A 23,383-nucleotide genomic window follows, 5' to 3' on the forward strand; every position below is an offset into this window, starting at 1 on the left:
TGTTTTACAATTTTTTTGGGAGATTGAGCATCATCTCATACGAGTCCCCTGATGACTTGTACATGATTTTGTGTTTCAAGAATGCAGCTTTTGGCTAAAAGGCAAGCATTTACTAACAATTAATAAACAGCATTTATATATTATGTAAATATTATCCCAATTTGATGCAATATGAAAAAATAAGCTCATATATTGCTATTTTAATAAATTATTACTACAGAAAAAGTATTTTAAATGTTGCTCATCTAATCACAAAGGCACAATGCACTAGATTTTATGTCTGGCGGGTCTTGGCAGCAGAACCGAGTGAAGTCATTCACTCGTTAGCACCTACAGGGAAGAACAGAGAGAAAAATGAAATTATCAATCATGTTTATCTTTCATGATCTTATTTAATGCACTGTGGAATATTAACTCACCACAGTCATACAGAACATTTATTTTATGCAGATCTAGAGCACTAGGTCCATCTCGTTGGCCAATAGGAATGTAAGGATCTGGTCTGGGGATAATTGTTGGCCCACCATCCCCAGAGAAGGCATACCTGCGTCAAAGATACAGCAAGTATATGGTTTAGTCACACAAGCATTAACGTGGAGAACATGTAATTAGATCAGATTGAAAAGGTTTACCGTCCGTAATGCATAACTGAGCTGTAGTCGTATGGGCTGTTCAGATTGTTTGTTGCCTGTTTCCTGAAATTATGTGCATGATCTTTGACAAAGAAAAGAACATTAAATGCGTTTCATTCCATCTAAAGATTATTACTAGTAAATTAAAGCCACCCTTCATCTGCATCCTGACCTGGCATGATGTTTTTCCATACAATTGTGACATAGTGGTCCCTATCTGAACGAGATTGCTCATGTACAAAGCCAAGGGCATGCATGAACTCGTGAGCAGCAATTCCTGACCACATGCACCCAGGAGTCTGTAGAGACAAGGTCTGACTTCCTCCAGTCTGCCCCAGAAATGACCAGCATCTTGGGATACAAAGACAATTCATTACAATGACCGCGTTGAAGTAAGGTTTGTGAGCAAATCATAAATTTGTTGCATTTTACAGTTGTTTGATTAGAAATTGTTGTGATCACAATGCTAAAGAAACATGGAAGAAATCAGCCTCACCCATATCTGGGCTGAATATCAAGGAAGTGAGCCTCATGTGTACGGGGAACAAATTTAATGCAAGTTCCAGAGGCAATATCCTGCATCCCAGTTTCTATAGTGATTCTGTCCATGTCATCTTTAACAGCAAAACATAAAAAAGGAACATGTAAATAAGAAAAAAAGAGTTTAATTTGGAAATAATACAATTACCAAATGGAAAGATTTTTACCATAAAGTGGAGAGACGATGTACGGTACATAAACAAATCCATCAACTGATTTTGGCCACAGACAAGTATTTCCAGGGCAATTTACAGCACTGCGTACGTAAGAATATGCAATGTCTCCATCTCTGATTGACACTCCTCTGGGGGAACGTAGTCCTGAAAAAATACAGTTTTTACAAACTTTAGAAAGCTGTGAAAGTATAAAGGCAAATTTATCCAATTTACGGCTTCCTTACTGCTATTGACTTCCAGGATTTGATCCATTGCAGTTACTTCATCAAAGTCTGAGAGTTCATCTAAAAGGGGAAAAAACAGACTCATCTTAAGCTGAATTTACAGTAAAAATATAACCGCTTTTGGTCTACGAACTCACCTGAGTATTCCCTTCTCATCCTGAATTTGCCATCATGTGTAGCAGTTGAGTTCTATAAAAGCGTTTGTCATGAATATCAGCAACAAATCAAATTCAATCCAAACGCACCCATGTGCGGAAAATATTTTTCATTGATACTGACCTTAACTGGAAGCATGTCCACTTGGGTGAGCAACCCAAAGACACTCAGAAGCAGCATGGAAGAAAACATAGCTGTGTTTAAGTTCTTTACCGGTTTGCTGTCTTCCAGTGCAAGACCTCAATGACGTCCCCACCCCTGCCGAATCTATATACCCTCCATCTCCTCCACTGCTCTGTACTGATTGGGCCCCTCATCTGTGATGAAGCACGGTCAAGACCTCTTATCATCTAGTGGGTGTAATTTACTCAAGTCACTACTAATCCACAACAGGTGGTCCTGATGCTGACCATCATTATTCAGCACTTTCAGAAGTGAGGCACTTGAAGGTGTTTTGCGGTTGGATGTGCCACAACTCAGCACTTGCTTTTTGAGGAGTAGGTTTCCACCCAGCCAGCAGACCCACAATTTGAGTCTGACTGAGCAGGCAACCTGTGATTTCATGATATACTATCAGATGATAATGACAACAATCATTTTGTCACATAGGTAAATATATAAAAACAAGATTTGATCCTCTTCCAAGTAGTATCCCTATTTTTACCCAAGGGGCTTGTTTGGAGGATTCAGGAGGAGGTTTTGATGTGTTTGTAAAATTGTTTCTATGGTGACAATACAGCTGTTGCATAAAATATCTTATGATGCTATAAGGATGTAGTTTTCTAGTGAAACCATCCAAATGTTTTGTCTTAACTTCAAATATCAAGAGAAGATTTTTTCTTTTTTCTTTTGGCATGACCCATGCTCAGTTTTATTCTACAGCGATATGCACAAATTTGATTTATTAATGTATGATATTTTTATTATAATACATCAAAAGAGGACTTTTGTTCTTCAGACTGGATTCTTTAGCATTTATTTGTGGGTTACACCTTATAACGGAACAGGTTTGTACAAATTTGCCCTTCGCCTTTTCAAAATAAAGGGGTGTGTCAAGTTAAAATACACAAACTTCCACAAAAAAAGTCTAATACAAAGTTTAAATCAATATTTATTCAACTCGCATGCATGATTCTACATCGCTTTATCATAATGGGTCTTCCTCCAGCCTGCTTGGCTCTTAATCATCCTTCATACCTGCAGGAAAACACAAAGCAATAAGATTCAAGTGTTAATAAATGGTTTTCACAATATTTTTTCTCAAGAAAATGCTTGAGGTTTGTATTATTTGTCACCTACCACATTGATAAAGCCTGTTGATTTTCAGCTTGTCAGTGTGACTGAGGGAAGATGCTTGGCCGAGTTTCATGTTCCTGTTGTTCTTGGCAACAAGAGTTGGTTGTCCGTCCATTGAGTAAGCATACCTTAATGAGATGTATTCAATGTTTTAAATTGCATGAAATTTCATAACATCAATTATGCACATAAAAAAAAGCTTACATCCCAAAGTGCATGATTGAACCGTAGTCGTATGGCAAGTCCAGACTGTCAGTCTTAAACTTCTCAAAGTTTCTCAGTCGATCTGTTGGATTCAGACACTGAGCCCATATTCTGGTTTTTGTTTGTACACAAACTTCTGAAATTACCTCTCCAAATGTTTGGCCACATAACGGTGATGTAGTTGTCACGGTCAAAGCGGGACTGCTCGTGCACAAAGCCCAGAGCATGCATAAACTCATGGGAAATCACTCCAACTTGCATGCAGTCGGGATTCTGGAGAGACAATGTCTGTCTTCCGCCACGAGCACCAAGGTAGGACCAGCACCTGGATTTAGACATAAGCAAAGAAAGCAGGGATAAAACTAAGCTTTACATACATGTTCTTCCTAAAGGAGTTCTTTAGGAACAAAGTCAACCACAAAGTCTTAACAACAGTTCTTACCCAGACTTTGGCTGGATGTCAACATAGTCCCTCTGGTGAGTCTGAGGAACAAAGCGCACACAGGTACCCTCCTCTATGTTTTCCATCCCCTTCTTTATCAGCTTTACATCCGCCTCAGCTGTTAAGTTGTTTGAGAAAAAGGTACAAGCGATAAGCAATTGAAAATAAAGCAAAAGTTATACATTTCAATAAATATTATTTGCAGTATAATTATTTTATCAAATTTCAGAAAGAATACTGTAATCAGGTGAGATGGTATATGCAATGTAGACATGTCCATCCACTGATTTCGACCAAAGGCAGCTGCGAGCAAAGCACATCTTAGATCGCCTTCCGGTGGAAACTGCGATATCTCCTTCTCTAAGAGTAGTCGTGCCGTCTATGATTCGAGAAGCTGACACAGACAGTGGAAATGAAGTTAGACAGGAACAGGCAAAATAAGTCACTTTATATATTACTAAATACTGAGCAAATTCCAAGTAGAAGCAAGGTAAACTATGCTCAAATTACCATGATATTCGTTTGCTTTGATGATTTTGTCCATTGCTGTTCCTTCTTTATGCCTTTCAGGTTCTTTAAAAAGGAGAACTAAGTCATTGGGTGCTCTTTTTTGTAAGTTTTAAAGACATGTCCAATTAAAAATGTATATACCTGTGTAGCCAAGTGGGACCCATTTTGGGCTCAGCAGAAACTTCTGAGAAAAACAGAAAAGAAAATTTGTTATTAAAGGTTTTCATCGTGTAAAGACAACAGTTTTAAATTTACCTGAGCATGTACGGCTGAGAGACAGGTGGAAAGGACACAAAGGAGGATAATCTGCTCCATCTTTGCCAGTCAGATATGTCCCTCGTGTTGCCATTTGACTTGGACAAACTCCCAGCTTTATAGGTGTTCGTAGTCACACTCCTGACATAATACCCATGATTATATCAGGTAAATTATAGGGATGCCTGCTACTTGTTTGTGAGTGAGTTTAATCCCCCATTAGTTTTTTCTTTTTTTTTCTTTAAAGAACGTCTTCTGCAAGAGCATAATGTGAGGTCCCATTGTGTTTAATGACAACTCAACTTCAGTGACTAGCTTTAAATTAAACGCTTTAATGTTTGGCACAGGATTGGTACAATTTTAGGCTTTAGACATTGTGTACATTTACCAGGAGTACTGTTTTCTTTCTGCTGAAACTAACCTTAGCCTTGGTTCATGTGCTCTGTTCCGTTGCTGCTTTCAGAACAAAACATATTCTTATCCACAAGATCTTATTCATCACATACCTTATTTTTGTGTTGTAATATGTAGTCTTGCATGCAAGAAGTATTACACCGTAATTGCTGTCTGATGTAGAATATTATTTATGAATGTAATTTGGCACACAAATGACTTCAGGGACTGACATAATTCAATTTTGGTCTCATTACTATTTTATGTAATAATGGAAATGCAGGCCGTGTTTCTTTTTAAGTCTAATGTAAAAAAAAGTCCTAATAAATTCCTAATATATAGAACTTTTCCTATTGTCATTGTTTTTTTGTATGATTTAAATGTTTTGAAAAAAGTAAAAATTGTTCCAATGTAGCATGCAAAGCTGTCATTAAAACTGGAGACTTACATTTTAGTCAATCCTGTTGTTTTTTTTTTTTTGTTTTTTTTTCAAAACCTTCCAAAAGAAAACAAACAATAATGTATGCAACAAAATAATAAAATTTGTATGGGTTTCTTGTCAAATATTTTGTCAAAAACTTTATTTGCATAATATCAATCACCGTAACTAAAGCTTCGTCGTCTTTGTTTATGAATGCATGTTACTTCTCCTATTCCAACTCCAGAAAATTTAGATAAAGCAAAATATTGGAAAAAGTGAAAGGAGAAAAGAAAAAGCAACGCCCGAACAGGGACTTGAACCCTGGACCCTCAGATTAAAAGTCTGATGCTCTACCGACTGAGCTATCCGGGCTCTGCTGCTATCGCCGTACGCAGTCTTTATAAACATAGCTCGCAACCTGCCACTGCACGGTTTCAGATGCAATATAGCTAGCACCAGCCACCACACGGTTTCGGATTCTATACAGCTAGCGCCTGCTACCACACGGTTTCGGATTAAATCTGTCAAAACGCCTGCAACATGACCAAATTTCCTGTCCAAAATGTTCCTTTTATACATGAAGCTCCTACGGTATGTTTACATGCACCAACGTGTCACATCATGTCAATAACTATTTTCAGTACCTACAAACGTTTACTTAAAATTTAACATTTGTGACTATTTTGTACAGGTGCAGATTTCAGAGCTGCAGCAAGCTATCCAAGAGAGCAGTCGAAAACTGCAAGAAGTTCAAAATAATCGGGGGCAAATTGAGAAAGAGATAATTGAAAGGTACTGTGACTGTCCGGCTTTGCAATAAGCTCCGAGCTGAGATTTTCGGTTTATATTTCGAAAACTGATTTTGTCACCTGAGCAAGCTAACAAACACCAAAAGTTAATTTCTGCCACTCGTTTGTCTTTTAATGTCACCCACTGGCAGTTGTACTAACAAAATGCCTTAAGTTTTCTCTGCGCATGTCTACCATACTATGTTTTTAGATGATACTTTGAAGTTTTGGTCAATTAAACCATAAAATGTTGTTTGAGCTGAAAATGTTAAAATACATTTTGTTAGTAATTTAATTTTAAAAATACTTATGAATCCAAAAATAAAGGCATGCGATGGCTTCCAAAAATGGAAAGGCTTTTTGGAAGAGTTTTTTTTATTTATTTTTTTTTATTAAGACAATTGACTACAAAACCAATTCTTTAGTTTTCTCCACACAAATGAGATTCTTGAAAAACAAAATCAAAAGTTTGGATAAACTTCTCCATTCAAACAAGTAGTTATCCTAACTCAAGATTAAAGTGCAGCAGTTACTTTCCCTTTAGGTCCAAACCCTCAAATCAAAAGGTCTAATGGTTTGATAAGGTCATGATTAGCTCTGGCTTTTTATTTAATTTGCAGAAGGAAGGAAACTGCACAGAGAGTAGAACTGATGATGGAAAAAAGCAAAGAGGTCGATGCACTGCAGCAACTGGGCCGAATTCTGCAGGAAGAAATGCAGCTGACAGAGCTACTGAATGGACAACCTGATGCAGAAAGGTATTGTAAATTGCTGGAAGCAAAGAAAACCCATGAACAACTGCAAATGTGAGTGTAATTTGACCTTTATCTAAGAAATTGCTTAAACTTAAAACCAAGAACATTTGTTTTATTGTTTCATCTTGTTTCTCTCTTTCTAATTGCCCCTAAATGCAGAAAGAAGCTTTTCGCATATTCGCAATTTTCGTAATATCTGTGAAAAGCCAGAAAAAAGCCACAAGAACATGTTAAAAAACACCAGAAGGGCTACTGTCATTGGAGTGGTCTTTAATAAAATATATATATTCTTGATTATATTCAGAAAGTTGTGTTTCTTTGCAGGAACCAGATAAGTATTTTACAACAAAGGAGTGAAACTGCCTCAAATAAGGCAAAAAGCCTTGTAACTGAAATTCTGGAAGTGAAAAAGCATCTGCAAGAGACCAAGGCACAACATATGGCAGGTAAGGAAAAGGTTTTAGATCTTAAGCTCTTAGACATGGAACTGACACTGATGCAAGGTTTCTTTTGTTAGCAGGTCGAGCTGCTGTGCCAACATCCAAATCAAAAAGAAATCAGAAAAAAAAGTAATCTTTCATTAGTTTACTTTTTTTTTGTTGAAAGGCCTTTTGTACAATTTGCATGCAATGATGTTTTAGTAGTTTTATGCATTATTTGTCACAACCTAATAAAATATTGTTTTTCATTTGTGCATCTGTGTTTTTTACTGTTTGATACATCTTTTACTTTTTTATCCTTTACATGGATTTGCTCAAAACCAAAACATAGTTTATCGCAATTCTTTCCCTGTTACAGCTAAAACAGGCAAAGGAACAAATCTTCAAGAACAAGGATTTAGTTAGTAGTTGTTTTTGTGAAACACTTGTGAACCTCTAACACAGCAGTCAAAATAGCTGTCTACATGCTACAAGAAATGGATAAGACTGCTTTTAATTTTGAATTTATTAATGATTGTATTCAGTAATGGTACATCAATATTGGAGTATTTGTTTTCACATAATTCCTTTTTACATTGAACTTATCTTTGGACCATGTAGGGCCAAATCACAGCTCACATCAAATTCATGATAACACCAAATATATAGGAGTTTTAAAACTGTGTCCAGTTACAGTCACAATTTATTATTGGTAATGGAAAATTGGAAAACTAATGATTGTGCCAAGAAGTAACTTGATTAAAAGACATCAGTAAATCACAAAAATGTATATGTTCCATCTAAACAATGGAAAAGTGCCATCTTTAAAATGCTTAAAACAAAAGACAACTATAAATCTATGTGAAATTTCAGTGCATGTTTAAAAACTTGGGTTATGTTATTAATTCTATTAGAAAAACACATTTCCTATCCTGATGGAAATAACCATTTCTGCAGTGGTTAGTGCTCTTGCCTCACAACAAGAAGGCCCCCGGTTCAAGTCCCGGCTGGGGGACCTGAAAACAGAACATCAATGGGGGACCTCTGTGTGGAGTTTGCATGTTCTCTCCATGCATGCGTGGGTTCTCTCGGGGGTCTCCGGCTTCCTCCCACCGTCCAAAAAATGCTCCATAGGTCAAATGGCAACTCTAAATTGTCCGTGAGTGTGTGTGATTTGTGGCCCTGCGACAGATTGACGAACCGTCCAGGGTGTCCCCTGCCTTCGCCCGTAAGTGGCCGGGATAGGCTCCGGCAGCCCCGTGACCCCAACGGACAAAACGGAAGGGAAGGAGATGAATTTCATTATAACGGCTATCCGAAAATGTTTCTGCAGTTATACGTTCGTTGAGTGTGTGTTTTATTTTATTTATTTATTTATTTATTTATTTATTTATTTACTTATTTATTTATTTTTTACCTATGCGGATATTTTCAGTCATATTTTACACGCAGGGTCCACAATTTGATAAAGCATTGTACACAAAAAAGCGATTGTATGAATCCTTTTTGGTGCTCCTGGGTATCCGTAGTTCGCTATAGGAAGTGAAATATTTATGCTTGCTTCAGCTTGTCTTTTTATGGTAAAAAGTTTTGCATTTAAAGTCGCTGAATGCTTGATTTAATAAATTCTCATCATGTCATTATAGATCAGTGAAATAGAAAACATGACGCTGTGTTGTTTAAGTCAGTCGTAGGTATAAACCAAATGTTTATAGCGCACGTGTCGTAAGTCCAATATTTTTTGGAGCATAACGTATGATGTGTTGAGTGTTCTGCCTGCAAACATTCCACATGAATATTTTAGACAAGCGGCAGTAGCTAAATATTGCTATTTTTATCCGTACTTAAAGAAAAAGTGTAAACATGGCTTATAATTGATTTCTTTTTTTTTTTTTTCGTTTTGCCAGGCTTGGAACACGTAGCAATGACCACTGCCTCCCACTCCCGCTCCATATTTGATTTATTTTCAAACGAAGAGGCTTTTGAGCTAAAGGAGGTGAACTCCGTTCTTCTTAAGGAGGATGGGAACCCAACAGCCGCTCCAGATTGTATGTATGATAACTGTTGTGCCTAAAAAACTTGTTTTTGTTCGTTTGAGGGACAGCTTTTTGTGGTTCACAGGTCTGCAAGACAACAGTAGAGAGGACGACAGAAGGACAGAAAACAATCTGCCTCGTGAAGTTTCAGACAAGATGCTCTGCTCAGCCTGCAAGTGTCCCTTTAACACTAAAGAGGAACAGGTGAGTACAGCGTCACAGCACTGTCCTCTGTTATACTGAAAGCTTAATGTTGTTATGTGATGTTGCAGAGGGAGCACTACAAACTCGACTGGCATCGATTCAACTTGAGACAAAAAATAGTCGGATTGCATCCTCTCAACGTAGAAGAGTTTGAAAAGAAGACTGGATCTGGTCAGGGATTCACACATGCACCTGTACACTTATGCACACATTTTTTACTAAAGAAAATGCACTGATATTTCAGGAGACTTGTCGAGCATCTCAGGCTCAGAGTCTGATTCAGAGGACGAGGGCTCGGACACTAAGGGTGGGGTGATCACCGACTTCACTGGCACAGACTGTGGGAGCTCTATTTCGTTGCATTCGATCACCGGCAGGCTCTCTAGCAAAGTTGTTTTGCAGAACTCTACAGGAGAATATCTGTTAGTGTACCGCTGTGTGCTGCAGGGAAAGGTAAGTCCTAGCAGAAACAGCTTCACAGAAGATTTTTTACCTGTATTTTAACAAGCTCTTTCATATTTTCATATTCCTGATTGATGACGAGAACGATGCAGTGTCCTCTCTGAGAGCGATAAATAAAGGGACTGTGTGGGTCATCCTAATGACAGGAGGAGGCCACTTTGCTGGTGCAGTGTTTGAAGGGTACATTTAAAAGCATTTTTCCATTTCTTGTATGGTATTACAAGCTAAATGACGTGTAAGTAAACACAGGGCTTGTGTTTCAGACCAAAAGTCCTGCAGCACAAGACTTTCCACAGATATACAGTGCGAGCAAAGAGAGGAACAGCTCAGGGCCTGCGTGATTCTCAGAACCGCAGTCATACCCCAAAGTCTGCTGGAGCTGCTCTGAGGCGGTACAACGAAGCAGCACTTGTGAAGGTTTCTCCCACTTTTGTTGAATGCTAATTATGTTTTTACGTCTGTTTTTCTCTGTCAGTTTATCTAAACCCCCAGTTAATAATGCAAAGTTACATTTGAGAACAGAAAAAACACATTTTTCTTCAAGAAAAATAAAACTCCTGTTTCTTTTGTCACTCTTGTGAATCATTTCAGGACATCCAAGATCTTATGCTGACATGGGCTGAACACATAAACAAGGCTTCAGTGATATTTGTGCGAGTCCCGAGTTACAACAGGTCCATTCTTTTTGGTGGCCGAGCTGCACCCCTCGACAAAAAAGATCCCCGGATCCGCACTATCCCCTTTGCCACCAGAAGAGCCACATTTCGAGAGGTGCAGAAAGTGCATGAGCTGCTCTCTACCGTTCAGGTTTATGGTAAGTCGAAAAGCCCACTGAAAGGATATACTTTTTATTTCTTCTTATGCAATTAAAACTATTGTTTTCCTGCAGGACTGGACACAGACATAACTGTAGTCCTCAGTCCATCAAAGAAAACATGGAAAAGCACAGTCAAGTCCACTGTGGAGGAAAGCTCCGATCAAAAGAAAGGTACGTTTTCAAACACTATTTACAATGCTTGATATTAAATCAGACTAAACAAGAACTCTATTTTTGACTCCAGAAGAAGAAGAGACCAATGTCTCAGATGAAGAAGAGGAAGCAGAGATCCATTTAGAAACAGTGAAGCTCACTTTAGGAACCTTGGACCTGAGGGAGTCTGAAATTTTTCCCTCCAGGAACAAAAGGAGAACGAAGAAAAGACTGAAGGAGGAAACAAAAAACCCAAATAAAGGTAGAACTTGGGTAAAACTATATATTGGTTGGGTAACTGAAAAGACTTAAGAAATGCTCCTGTTAAAATGGAAATGTGCAATATAGAAGCAGATTATCTGGAGAGGGTATCAGAGGCTACTCAAGCAGAAGAGAGCCCTCAAGGGACGGAGACTTTAAAAGAAGGAAAGAAGGAACCACAACTGGATGGTGAGTACAGACATGGGCCATGTCTCCTCCCACCATATTTGTCACGTTTTGTTTTAAAGTGAGGAGTCTTTCTCGTTCATTTTTAAAATGAACTAAAGTGGCAAATTTTGTAAATACCTGGAGAAATTCAGTTGGAATTACGAGTTTTTTTTTCATTTGTTGTGACTGAAATACAAAAATGACTCCTTTAAAGCTCAATAATAAATCCTAAGTGAGCAGGGCTGCATTTTTATTGGATATTCTGTGATATTTTTAGGATGTCAAAGCTTTGAGAACCATTTAAGAACAGATGATCAGCTTTGATTTCATTCCAGATGTTGCTGAACCATTGGAATATGGACTGAAAGATGCACTTTTCACTGCCTGCAAAGTTGGAGATGTGGCTGCTCTTGGCAGACTTCTCCAATCACCAGAGGATAGAACAGAAAGCTTTGAGGAGTTGAAGAGTAAATCCTCTACTATCCCAAGTCCCTTGACTCTTCTGAATAAACCTGTGGACTCATCTGGGTTCACGCTGCTCCACGTTGCTGCAGCAGCTGCACAAAAGGAAGCAGTGAGGTTGCTTTTAGATTCAGGAGCAGACCCAGCCTGCAGGTATAAGGATCTGTATGCAGGCACTACCATTTATTTGTGAAATGCAGATTTTTTTCTTAAACATTGATCTTGTTACAGGGATAACAAAGGCCAGACCCCCTACATTGTGTCCCCTGACAAAGACACCAGAAACTTCTTTCGTAAATACATGGGTGAGAATCCAGACAAGTATGACTACAGAAAGGCCCAGGTAAGCCTTCTCCTGCTTTTGAAGTGGACTGCACTCCTCGAAGTGACGGTTTACCTCTTTGCAACTGAAGGTCCCGGGCCCATTGACAGCTGAGACCGAATCCAAAAAGGCAGAGAAGAAAAAGGCTCAAAAAGCTCAGAAGAAACAGCGAGAAAAAGAACAGAAGGAGGTGAAGAAAAAGCAGGAGCAGGAGGAGGAAGAAAGGAGGAAATTTGCATCCCTGACAGATCGTGAAAAGGTGAGTGAAACTTGTATTTGATTGACTTTAGTAAAAATTATTATTGGTAATGTAAATCCTTTGCTTTCATTACTAGAGAGCTCTGGCAGCAGAGAGGAGGTTAGCAGAGCAAGCAGCTGCAGCAGGAGGAAGCATCTCTAACGTCAAGTGAGTTCATAAAGAGTCTGTTTCCTTCATAATAACCATGATGCATCGTGGGGGAGAGTATGGTTCAGTTTATCTTCTTTATTTTGGTCGTATTTTTCCCCCCAAAACAGGAGGTGCTGGTCGTGTGGAGAATCCTTGCTTGAAAAGATCCCATTTCACTACTTGGAGTTTGCATTCTGCAGTCCGCGATGTCTGCAAGCTCATCGAAAAGCAAACGTTCCTTCAGCCTAGACTTGGCACCTATCCTCAGACGCTTTTCTCACGAAAAGGTTTCAATAAGTCCATCAAGCTCAGACTTGTATTACTTAAAACTTTAACTGTTTTAAAAAAAAAAAAAAAAAGAGAGAAATTAATATAATTTTGTTGCAAAAAGTAACTTGGAAAATTACTGGATAGTAAAATTAATGAACATTTAATTAAATAAATGTGTAAATCATCTAAAGACAGTTTAAAATTGTTGAGGGCACAATTAAAGTGCTCTTACGTTTAGGAAAAAAAAAGATTCAAATGTATTTTCACATGCTGAGTCAGCAATAAAAATCGACATTTGACCAAATCTCAGCTTGTGAACTGCTGTTGTTTATCAAAAAGAGTACAACTTTGCTTTGATTTAAAGTTTACCAAAATATGATGCTGTGAGATAAAATGATTAAAAAGGGGGCTAAAATGTAGCTGAAAAAACACGATTCTGATTATGTTCTGGAGTGCTCTCTGATGAATCATCCTGCAGAAGTTTAGATGGGAGGGGTTCCTGTGCGGCGTCCTTTAGTTTCCAGCTTTGGCATTCTTGTAATCCCAGTTTTTGCCATGTCTTCTGCCAGATCTTGTGCTTCTCATATTTCCCCCCAATACACTTTGCTCTGGACAAACCTCATCCATGTTACTATAGACAAGTGCTTTGATGCAGAAGCCCATAACTTTTGTCAAGACTTTCCAGCAGTGGTGCTGAGCTGAGGCCGGTCCATAAAGAGAACTTGCAGGTGTGCTGGGGCTCCCTCCAGCTCCAGCACCGTGATATTGTTGGGCAGGCTGTTCCTGAGCAGTGGCCCTGGAACATACAGGGTCCGCTGGGGGCCCCTAGCTGGCCAGTACCGTCCTAAATTCACACCATTAATCCAGACCTGACCCTAGGCAAATAAAAAAGAAAAGTACAATTGGAAAACTAGTTTTTATTTGTGCGTACTTTCTTGGAAACACTTGTGTTTGTGAATCTTAAGAAGTCCATCTGAAATACCTTCGTCCATTCTTTCAGCTTGAGAAAGGAGTCCCAAGCCAGGCCATTTGGTGGTAAGGTCCCATAATAGAAGGCTGGTCCAGCAGCAGTTTTTGTGTGAGTGGAGGGGGGCGTCTTCTGATAGACTGAATGAGGCCATCCTCTAACAATGGCTCCATCGATGTCCAAAGGGTAGATCTGCCAGTCTGTCAGAATGTCTTTTCCCAAGATCAAGTCACTCAGGAGGCCCTAAAAACACATTGTTCACCCTTTTTTTATTTTAATTTGTTAACTCAAGCTTTCTATAAATCAATGAACATATGCAGCTGCGCCACATTTCTAACAGTTTTTGTTGCCTTGCCTTGTGGTCATTGATCTTGCTGCCAAAGTTGACCCTTCCCATGTTTTCAACAAGGACGTCCAATGTGTCTCCCTGCTTTCCAGTGATGTTCATCACCAATGTTGTATCTCTCTCCAAAAGGCCCTGAAAAGTCTATTTATGAAGATTCAATGTCACTAATTGTTGATGGACAAGAACATTAAGCAAAACAATGACTTGCGTGACATGGATGTGATGATTTCAGTCCTTTTTAGCAAATCCGACCAACCAGAAAACAAAAGGTTACCAGGGAGCGCCCTTACCCCATTGACAGACACATAGGCACGGTCATGAACCCCATTCAGTGGAGATATAAGTGGCGTGGGCTCATTGAGGTCCCTGGGTAGTGCGGTCCGATACAGCATGTATCCATAGTACTGAACACAATAGAAAAAAACAGGCTGCAAACACAACAGTCTAGAAATTCTCCCGATTTCAGGAGGTTTTCTCTCCCTGCCATGTTTTTCTGTTGTCCTCAGACAGACAGCCTACCTGTTTCATCTCTTCAAATGTCAGCGGATAATGGGACTTAACGGGCCCCAGAGGGGAGATCAAGTCCAACAAACTGCTGACATTTCCAACCTGTAAACATGCACCTCTGTTATAAACATTGGAGAACATGAATGTTATGAGTAAAAGCCCTGGAAATACCTTTTTTAGGGTGACAAATCCATAAGCAAATTTGGGGGTTGCTGGTGGTATGGGCCCAGATGGAACCTCTCTAAACTAAGGGGAGGTGTTAATAAATGATTTATATCCTAATCAGGACATCAGTGTCAGCAAGAAGCCATCGGAGCCGCAGTACCTGCGCAACAACATCTCTGATGGCCAACAGCTTCTCTGTGGGGTCTCCTGCTTCAGTCAGCGGGGCGTCGTAATCATAACTTGTGACGACTGAGCGAAACCTGGAGTCATGATCGGCACCTTGTACAAGAGTGGCAGAGAACTGACAGTCTGCTGCACTGCTGAACTTTACAATGTATTTAAATCATGCTAATACATAAAATGACCATTCAAAAATGAAATTATCTTACCATTCCAGTAACCAAAGTTAGTTCCTCCTTCAAACATGTACCTGAGACAAACACATTGACAGAAGTCTTAATTATAACAGCAGAAGGAAATATTTTTCTTTTCAAATTTTATTTAAGTCCCACACTGATCATCTTTTGATCTATTGTCAAAGCGTTCCCAGTGGTATTTTAATTATGATTCTGCCATTTTAAGCTAAAATACAAAAAAACTGTCTTTTTCTAGGACATAGTTACTGCAGGGTGATAGCAGTTTTATGGAAATTAATCTCAGAGTTGTTTGCGGGACCACTGGCGCGGAGCAACCCCGTCCCCCTTTCCCCTCCCAGTTGCTGAGAGCACTTTCTCCCTCTACCTTACCGCCCCTCACTCCCCAAGCCTAACATTACCGGTGCAACAGAAATGGCAAGCAACATCAGAGCTATTTATCCATAAAGTTCTGAGCCAGACGGTAGCTCAGACGAGGAAAACATGGATTAAGTCGCCTGCAAAAGGATGCATCAGAATGGAGCGGAGCAGGGAGCTTGTGGCCCGCTGATTTTAGTTTGTACATAGCAACTAGAAATGTTTTCAAAGGGCTTTTTTTTCCATCTGGTTCTGATTCACAACGATTTAAAAAAAAAAAGTAAAGCAATTTTAAGCTAAATTTTCTTTATACATGTCAAAAACAACAAAAATACTATTTTCATCGTAGTGGGTCTTTCAGAAATGGAACAGGGATGTCCAGTTTAGCTTAGTCTGTTTAGTTTAGTTTAGCAATTACCAATAATATTTTATGACTGATTTCATGTTCTTATACGATTACCGGTATGAAGCCCATTGAGATGACTATTTTTGTAATATTGGACTATTTAAATAAAATTGAATTGAACAACTGACTAAAATGAATCTATATTTTGAAGACGTATTTGCATCCACGTTAGAACAGCTGACACTAGGCACAGCTTTTGGTACCTAAAAGAAACCAGATGCTTTCAAAACAGTAGTGAGTTTTACTTTCACTAAAATACATTTCAAAATGAGCTAAAACATGCAAATCATGTTTTTCCATATTATCAATTTTTAAATGCATGTAAAAAGGCTTTCCTGTTAAAGTAGACTTTGGATTACTCCTAATTATTTAATTTTCATGCTCATGTAACTGAATTCAAGATAATTTTGCCACCAATTTGGCTACATTCATAAACAGCAGGTCATTTTAAAGCAGGTAATTCTCTTTTTTTTCCCTCTGAAATATTTACCAAATCTGCACAAAGAGAAAATTCTTTTATGGAGACATACATGTTGACGTTGGCCCCCATGGTTAGCATTTCTCCAAGAACCCTGCTGACCTTCCGAGCATCAACCATGGCATGCTGATCTCCCCAGTGATCCAACCAGCCCGTGTAAAACTCTGAGTTAATCTGCAGAAAAGATGAAAATGTGTTCCAATAATGTACATAAAAGGGAAAAACCTTGGGTTTCAAGTCAAAAAGGTTCCAGAAAAACAAACCAAAGGTCCGTGAGGCTCAAACTGTCGCTGCCGTTTGAAGGCTTCTGCCACACTCGTGTCTAAGAAGAAACAAATAAACAGTATTATAGTAGTAAATAAACCATTTGTTTTTTGCTCAGCAGTGTCTCACAACACAAACCTGTGCCAAAATCGATGGTGGCATATAGTCCCTCCAGAGTCCCACAAATCATTTCCTTGTCTGTGTTTCCATCAGTGGTGAACAGCACTACATCCTCACCCAGGAAGGAGCGGAACAAAGTCCGCAGGTGACGCATGTAGTTGTAGTCACAAGCATAGTAACTTCCATATTCGTTCTCAACCTGCAGTCCAGATGGTTTGTTAAAACAAAATATAGTAATGTTTAGTAGTGTCTGATTGATATTAGACGGTGACTCGGCTCTCCACCTGGACTGTAATGATGTTACCCCCATTGATATAAAGCCAAGGTCTCATTTTTGGAAGGAGTACAGCAAGCCAGGTGCTCACTGCCTGCATGTAATCTAGTTCAGAGGAAAACAAATGAATAGTAGGGATAAAAAAATCAATTGATTTCCACACAGATTCATTTGTACCTGTGTCTGCTGTTCGAAGTCTGATGCTTGGTTTCTGAAGTAACCATGCCGGTAATCCACCCTACAGCAAGAAATATCACCAAAATAATTCAAACTAAGAATATGTGCTACAGGTGAAGACTTTTACACAAATTGCCATGCATCTTGAGCAAATCTTTGCATTGAATACAGTGTTAATATACTTCAGAGGTAGATTGATAAAAGGGCCAGATGTGGAAAACTGATCAAAATTATGAAGACTTTGACAGGGAATCACATCCTAAAGCAGCACCCATTCACAATCACAGATGCAAACTTCAGATTTCTGCAGACCAAAGTTGTCAGGAGCAACACAAACTAGTGTGAAACTTCAGACAAAGACGCGCTTTCTTTTTCTTGGTACACAATCCTTTTTGAGGAACACTGAGTAACAGAAATACAGTTTTATTGATTCTACAGTTTTGATTAGAATAATCCGTTTGAGACTAAATGAGCTTTGAAAACAGCTGACAAGTTCACTTCCAGTTTTTTGAGTATTTTTGTTAAAGTTGTATTGCTTGGAGGATGAAAAACATTATTTAAAGTGACATGCTGACAGCTCTAAAACTCCAAGCTTTCAAAGTTTGGTAATTTGCAGCGGTATTTTAGTAAAAAAAATTAAAATAGATCAAGAAAACTGGTTTCAAACATACACAAAATACTGCAAAATCTAAGCAAAAGTACAAAACATAAAAAAACTGAAGTAAACTGCTTGTAAACTGCTTATAGAGGCTTTTAACGTAATAAAGCCACTTGAACAAGATCCTGCTGATGTACATTTTCTGTTGCACGCTGTTTGGTTAGTGAATGTAACTTAATTTGGTTAAGAGACTCAGAAGGTTTACTGCTAACTCTAAAAGAACACAAAGGCACAGGAACAGATCGAGGACAAAAAAAATGTAGGAGCATCTCAAATTCACCAATGAATGCACTTAGTCTGAAAATGTATTTCTGTCAGTGAGATTTTGAAAAACTCATTTTTAACTTTAAATATATTTTTAATAAAAAGTTTCCCATGAAAAGCCAAGTTGCAATCAATGTTGCGTTAAGTGATCAACCATAAAGCATTTAGAAACGTGTTGATGGTCAACTTATTTTACTAAAGATCACCACATGAAACAGCACACAGTAAAAAAAAAAAAAATTATGCAATTTACAAATGAAGTCAGGTTTTTTACCATCTCCCACTCAGCACAGATGTACGGCCCAGGCCGCATTATAACCAAAAGGCCTGTCTGGTTTGCCAAATGTAAAAAATACTCCAGATCCTGGTCTCCTGTAAAGTTCTGGACCCCCTGAACCGCTTCATGGAAGTTCCAGGGGACATATCTGTGTGTGTGTAAAGCCAGAGCCGATGTGATTAGAAACCCCCATAAACAAGGATTTAGTCTACATTAGTGTCCAGCTTACACTTGAACAGCATTGAGCCCAGACATGTACATCTTCATAAGGCGGTCTTTCCAGTAGTACTGTGGAATTCTGGAGTAGTGGATACTACCTGATATGTACTGAAAGGGCTTCCCGTCTTTCAGGAAACAGTTATTCTTATAGTCAATGGAAAAAGTGTTTTTTGCAGAGACCTGCAAAAAAAGAGGGGAAATTAAAGTGAAACTTTCAGAGCAAATTCTTATAACTATATTGTGAAACATGTATTTTTAAGTAAAACTATTATCTTAAACAAAGTAAAAAAAACAAAACATGATGATCATCATAAAAATACTTTCTTACCATATTTCCACAAGCGAGGTTCACTGCAATGAGAAGTAAAAGAGCAGCAGTCATATCTGCTACCCCGATTACTGACAGAAAAGTAACGTCATTCAATTTATCAGTCTGTCAACGTGAGTCTTTATGTTTTTACTCCTGCTTGATAATTTACGGAGAAAGCAAAACTACTGAAGCGCACGTCATGTGACTAGAATCAGTCAGCTTGGTCCTAAAGCCCGTTCCATCAACTCCCGTTTTTTGGAGCAGTCTCCCCAAGCCAGGAGTCGGCTGCACTGCACCCAAGGGCTCTGGAGCCTCAAGTGGCTCTACGGCTTTGAAGAAAAATTAAACCAATTTGGATAAATTGTGGGCTTGTAGTTTTGGTTAATGTGTTTTAGTTTATTAAAACACATTTTAATAATGTTTTATTGAAAACATCCGATAACAAAATGATGGTTGTTGTGGAAATTCTGTTTTACTTTTTATTTGGACGGCTTGTTTCCCCACCTTTAAGGTGACCCTTTGTGTATGAAAATGATTTCTAACGTACTCAATAGACATCTACATGTTTTGTAACTTAATTTGGCTAAAAAAAACTCGAAAGATTTATACATCTACAAGTGCACCTATCTACATCTGTACACATAAATATACTGTGATAAACAGGAAAGGTTTTAACAATTTTTCACTCCTTTTTATATGTTTTTTTTTTCTTAATCGTGTCCAATTTTTCCTTTTAAAGTACATGTCCTAAATAAAATATCATCAGGATATCATCATCAATTTTTGTGGTGGTTTTAGTATTTGAATAAGGTGTAATATGATATAATAATAATAAGGCTAATTTCTGCTGTACAACAGTGTCCAGTTGCTGTTCAGAGGCAAAATTCTTTAGCATTTAATTCCATTTACTTAGAAAAAAAAATTGGATTATACATCAATATTGTCATGTTTTTATTTTGAAAGAAACATGTATGTTATTATCGAAAGGAAAAGAAATTCAAATAGTTGTACATGGAAAAATATTAAATCAGTTTAAAAAAAAATCTGCAAATATTTAAAAGCTACATTTTATAAATAATTGGATCAATGGCCACAAACGGATAAATATGTTGGTTTTTTTTTACTGTTGACGGGGGGCATTACAGTTCTCACTGGGTTTGGTCAGTTTGAAACTGGACCAGATTGCTCTTTTATTTTAAAAGGTTGCTGACCCCTGGACCAGACTCTCATGCTCTAACTGAGTTCTGATCTTTTTTTTCCAGTTTCAATGAAAATACTGCATGGATATACGTTCAGGGCCATTCCACATTTAGAAAACATGAAATAAATATATTTTCAGCATACGCTAAAAAATTAGGCTTTTTACTCCATCATAATTAATGTATTGCTGACTGGTAAGCTTTTCATCTTGGCACGCTGTCTGTCATTTGTAGAGATGTACAGATGGGAGAGGAGGCAGCCACCACATCCCACTGTAATGCTGTGTATAAGGTTAGAATGTGAGGTGGGAACAATTCCCATTGAGCTTAGCATAGGAAGATAACAAAGCTACCAGTTCAGGAACAAGGTGCTTTATTCTGCTTTTGCACTGTGCCTCTGCTAGTCTGTCTAAGCATCTTTTCATGAACACTAGATGGCGCCTTCACGTCCTCTTAACTCTGACTAAAGTCTTTTTGGGGGCTTCAAAATAACAGTTGGAAAAAAGTTAGCAATTTTAACATCAAATTCCTATTATACAGTTTTTTAATATTTCTTCAACTTTTAAACTTTTCTGTTTTGGACCAAAATAACTAATTTATCCTATTAAACTGGGGTTATGACAGTCCAATTCTGCAGTTTTGAAGTTCATTTCTAACTAAAGTCAAAGTTTTAGCAATTGTTCAAGTCTTTTAATTTACAGGTTCATATTTATGCTTCCAGAATTGCTGTCGATGTTTGCACTGAACAAGAAATCATGCGTAGGGTTAATTGGCAGATGCTGAAAACAGTAACCATTGTTTGACACAGAAACGCAAGGCAACAAACACTAGAAATCTGCTAAAAATAATTTAAACTTCACTACATTACTTTATTCATGGAATTAAATGCTGGAACTCTTTGGTTTTTACCCTTTCTGTCAGTTTCATCCTGTGAGCAGAAAATAGTCAACTCATTTCCTTCCTCTTCACTCAGTAGTCTATCTTTGAACAATTTAATGTGTGGACTCACAATGTGATCACAAGTGCAGATAGAACAAACTCGAATCATTAGGCTGCTGTCAACTGCAGTTAATTGTTCTGGGAATGAGAAGAGCAAACGCACACGCTGGCTTGTAATTTGGTTATGAGCATTATGGTGCCTGAGGAGAGCTTGTCAATGTCCCATCTTTGAACCTCCCGAGCCTTATGGGAAATGGATCTTTAAGCCACAAAAAGTTCTCAAGTTTAATGCACTGAGGGCAGCACCACTTACTGAAGCTCTGCAGCCAGAGTGGAAGTTGAAAACGAGCTATGTAATGGCACAAAGATGAGAGGGCCAGCACATTTGTCTTTACAGACATCATCTGAAGAGATTACATTACATACACTAAAGAGCACACTGCTTAAAAAAAGCTTTGGACTCTATTAATGTAGTCCATATTTTAACTGCTACATACTTTTCAACTGCAAATCAGCCCCGCTTATGAATAACTGGTCATTTTTCTAATGCCTAGAAACAGGGAGACACTCAGCACAAGGCTGGGCGTCACCTTCAGTGAAGTCATCTCCCCAGGGTCTGTAATTAGATCGAAGCCTCCCTTCAGTGCGACCACCCCCCAGCATGAACCTCCTTTGTTGTCTCTGGTGGAAGCAGGTGGATTCTCACATACCCCCGCCCCCACACACTCCCAGCTCCCCCCAAATTCAGCTCAGGCCATGTGGAACAAGGTGATGTCAAACCTGCAGCAGGAGCTCTGAAAAGATCACTTTTGAGGGGTGCAGATTGGCCCTGACACCATTACATACTATTTTGCCCTGCCCAGGACTAACAAGGCTCAATTTTTTTGTGCAATGCAGAGTTTCAAGTCATAATTAAAGTATGATGCTCTAAAGAACAGAAACACATTGAAACATTTGTTAATACGATATTTTAAAATGGAAGAATATTCTAAGAATATAAAAAAATGTTCATCACTACAGTTGTGTCATTCTGCATACTGACTTATACAGTTTAATAAAAAAACATATTTAAAAGTTTAAGAATTGCTTTTTAACATTTTAATTTAGATTTATCTGGTAAAACTTTAAGTCAAACTCACAAACTTGTTAATCAGTTTGAAACATTTGCACATTTCAGATTAATTTTACTGAAATGTTTTGTTGAGTTTGAATAGATTCATGAGTTTTATTTTATTTTTATAGGCTTTTAAAAGACCCACTCCAATGATAATCATATTTTTGATGTTTTTAACAGGGTATATATAAATCAAGAAATTCAGCTTAAAACTGTATTTCTGAGTATTTCTTTATTCAAATTGATGTGAATCAGAAGCAGACAAAAATGCTGTTAGAAAAACCTTGCAGCTGTGACGCACAGTAGAAGCTACAGTTGGTGGGGCACAAGCTCCCTGCTCCGCTGCATTCTAATGCATCCGCTTGCAGACAAATAGATCCATGTAAGTCTTTGTTTTCCTCATCTGACCTGCCATCTGACTCAAAGCTATATGGATGGGTGGCTTCAATATTGCTCGCCATTTTTATTGCACTGATAATGTTAGGTTGGGGAAGTAAGGGGCTGTGAGTGTGAACGTGTAAACAAAGGGATGATGGGACATGCAGACAGGCTTTTAACAGCACCTAACAGTCTCGCCCACAACTCAGAGGCAAATTTTTAACAAATTCCTGTCGCTCTGCAGAAACGATGTCTTAGAAAACAACACAGATTTTTTAAAATTTGGCTAAAAATAGCATAATTTTAATTAAAAGACCACTGGGAACACTTGTGCAATGGACGAAAAGATGATCGAAGTGAGACATTAAAGCTTGCGCAATATCATTGTTCTGCCTGCCGTCTACATTTGGGCTTTTTTCTTTACCAGAACCACAGTTAGGTGTCGTTTAAAGAATGGTCAGATCCCTTGACATTGTTTTGATGCATATTTGTACATCACTTCAACTGAAACCACAGATCATGTGACTTCTTTCTCGACCTACATATCTAACATTCATAAAGGAAAGTGTCAGACTTTCCTCTTTAAAAAATCAGTAACAGACTTCACAGCATCTGTTAAATAAGACATTAAGCCCTAAATGAGTCTTGATTATTCCTACTACATTGTTATTACCAAGGATATTAATTAATTTGCTACTTACTTTTAAGTCAGTAAACAAATTTAACATTTCATTGCCAGTTTTTGCACAAAGATTGGAGCAGAATTATCTTTCAGAAACATGTTATGGCTATGATTGTGGTTGTTATTGCATTCATACTTTCTAATTCATCAAAAT

At 38.2% G+C, this 23,383-nt stretch overlaps 5 protein-coding genes and 1 non-coding gene across 9 annotated transcripts; 2 read left to right on the top strand and 4 right to left on the bottom strand.

Moving 5' to 3' along the window:
- Positions 1 to 301: 301 nt before the first annotated feature.
- On the bottom strand, positions 302 to 1,920 carry mc6ast5 (astacin like metallo-protease). Its single transcript, NM_001104862.1, is given in 9 exon segments — positions 302 to 330; positions 420 to 544; positions 633 to 714; positions 805 to 983; positions 1,129 to 1,246; positions 1,340 to 1,492; positions 1,573 to 1,632; positions 1,710 to 1,761; positions 1,852 to 1,920. Coding segments are annotated over 9 exon segments (852 nt in total). The 3' UTR covers positions 302 to 316.
- Positions 1,921 to 2,908: 988 nt separating this feature from the next.
- On the bottom strand, positions 2,909 to 4,497 carry mc6ast4 (astacin like metallo-protease). Its single transcript, NM_001104738.1, is given in 9 exon segments — positions 2,909 to 2,925; positions 3,028 to 3,152; positions 3,229 to 3,310; positions 3,375 to 3,553; positions 3,671 to 3,788; positions 3,909 to 4,064; positions 4,181 to 4,243; positions 4,322 to 4,364; positions 4,436 to 4,497. Coding segments are annotated over 9 exon segments (843 nt in total). The 5' UTR covers positions 4,496 to 4,497.
- An 872-nt stretch (positions 4,498 to 5,369) lies between these two features.
- Positions 5,370 to 7,486, top strand: LOC101171452. 2 transcript variants are annotated; one of them, XM_011489698.3, is made up of 5 exons: positions 5,370 to 5,840; positions 5,941 to 6,041; positions 6,658 to 6,795; positions 7,117 to 7,238; positions 7,313 to 7,486. In XM_011489698.3, the coding sequence occupies exons 1-5, from the start codon at positions 5,790 to 5,792 to the stop codon at positions 7,363 to 7,365; spliced, it is 465 nt and encodes a 154-aa protein (XP_011488000.1). In that variant the 5' UTR covers positions 5,370 to 5,789; the 3' UTR covers positions 7,366 to 7,486. The 2 variants fall into 2 exon arrangements, with proteins under 2 accessions (XP_011488000.1, XP_004081762.1); XM_004081714.4 differs by having other exon boundaries at positions 5,372 to 5,840; positions 7,310 to 7,486.
- On the bottom strand, positions 5,549 to 5,621 carry trnak-uuu. The gene has a single exon. It is a non-coding gene; the product is annotated as a tRNA-Lys (tRNA).
- Positions 7,487 to 8,681: 1,195 nt separating the features above from the next.
- On the top strand, positions 8,682 to 12,864 carry ankzf1 (ankyrin repeat and zinc finger domain containing 1). 3 transcript variants are annotated; one of them, XM_023950787.1, is made up of 16 exons: positions 8,682 to 8,791; positions 9,119 to 9,259; positions 9,333 to 9,451; positions 9,520 to 9,622; positions 9,696 to 9,904; positions 9,984 to 10,093; positions 10,177 to 10,330; positions 10,505 to 10,727; positions 10,803 to 10,901; positions 10,978 to 11,145; positions 11,232 to 11,333; positions 11,648 to 11,927; positions 12,006 to 12,117; positions 12,188 to 12,355; positions 12,432 to 12,502; positions 12,613 to 12,864. In XM_023950787.1, exons 2-16 carry the CDS (start codon positions 9,136 to 9,138, stop codon positions 12,731 to 12,733), a joined length of 2,163 nt encoding a protein of 720 aa, XP_023806555.1. In that variant the 5' UTR covers positions 8,682 to 8,791; positions 9,119 to 9,135; the 3' UTR covers positions 12,734 to 12,864. The 3 variants fall into 3 exon arrangements, with proteins under 3 accessions (XP_023806555.1, XP_023806556.1, XP_023806554.1); XM_023950788.1 differs by having other exon boundaries at positions 9,996 to 10,093; positions 10,975 to 11,145; XM_023950786.1 differs by having other exon boundaries at positions 8,683 to 8,791; positions 10,975 to 11,145.
- Positions 12,556 to 19,115, bottom strand: LOC101172034 (beta-galactosidase). The gene is made up of 16 exons (XM_004081882.4): positions 18,936 to 19,115; positions 18,618 to 18,787; positions 18,386 to 18,536; positions 17,190 to 17,250; positions 17,023 to 17,117; positions 16,757 to 16,937; positions 16,618 to 16,676; positions 16,407 to 16,528; positions 15,129 to 15,169; positions 14,900 to 15,018; positions 14,746 to 14,820; positions 14,587 to 14,676; positions 14,358 to 14,471; positions 14,077 to 14,208; positions 13,737 to 13,964; positions 12,556 to 13,629 (listed from the first exon to the last, which is right to left on the bottom strand). The coding sequence occupies exons 1-16, from the start codon at positions 18,987 to 18,989 to the stop codon at positions 13,426 to 13,428; spliced, it is 1,896 nt and encodes a 631-aa protein (XP_004081930.1). The 5' UTR covers positions 18,990 to 19,115; the 3' UTR covers positions 12,556 to 13,425.
- Positions 19,116 to 23,383: the final 4,268 nt, after the last annotated feature.

The sequence above is a fragment of the Oryzias latipes genome, chromosome 21 (assembly GCF_002234675.1).
Source record: "Oryzias latipes chromosome 21, ASM223467v1".
Taxonomy (NCBI): domain Eukaryota; kingdom Metazoa; phylum Chordata; class Actinopteri; order Beloniformes; family Adrianichthyidae; genus Oryzias; species Oryzias latipes.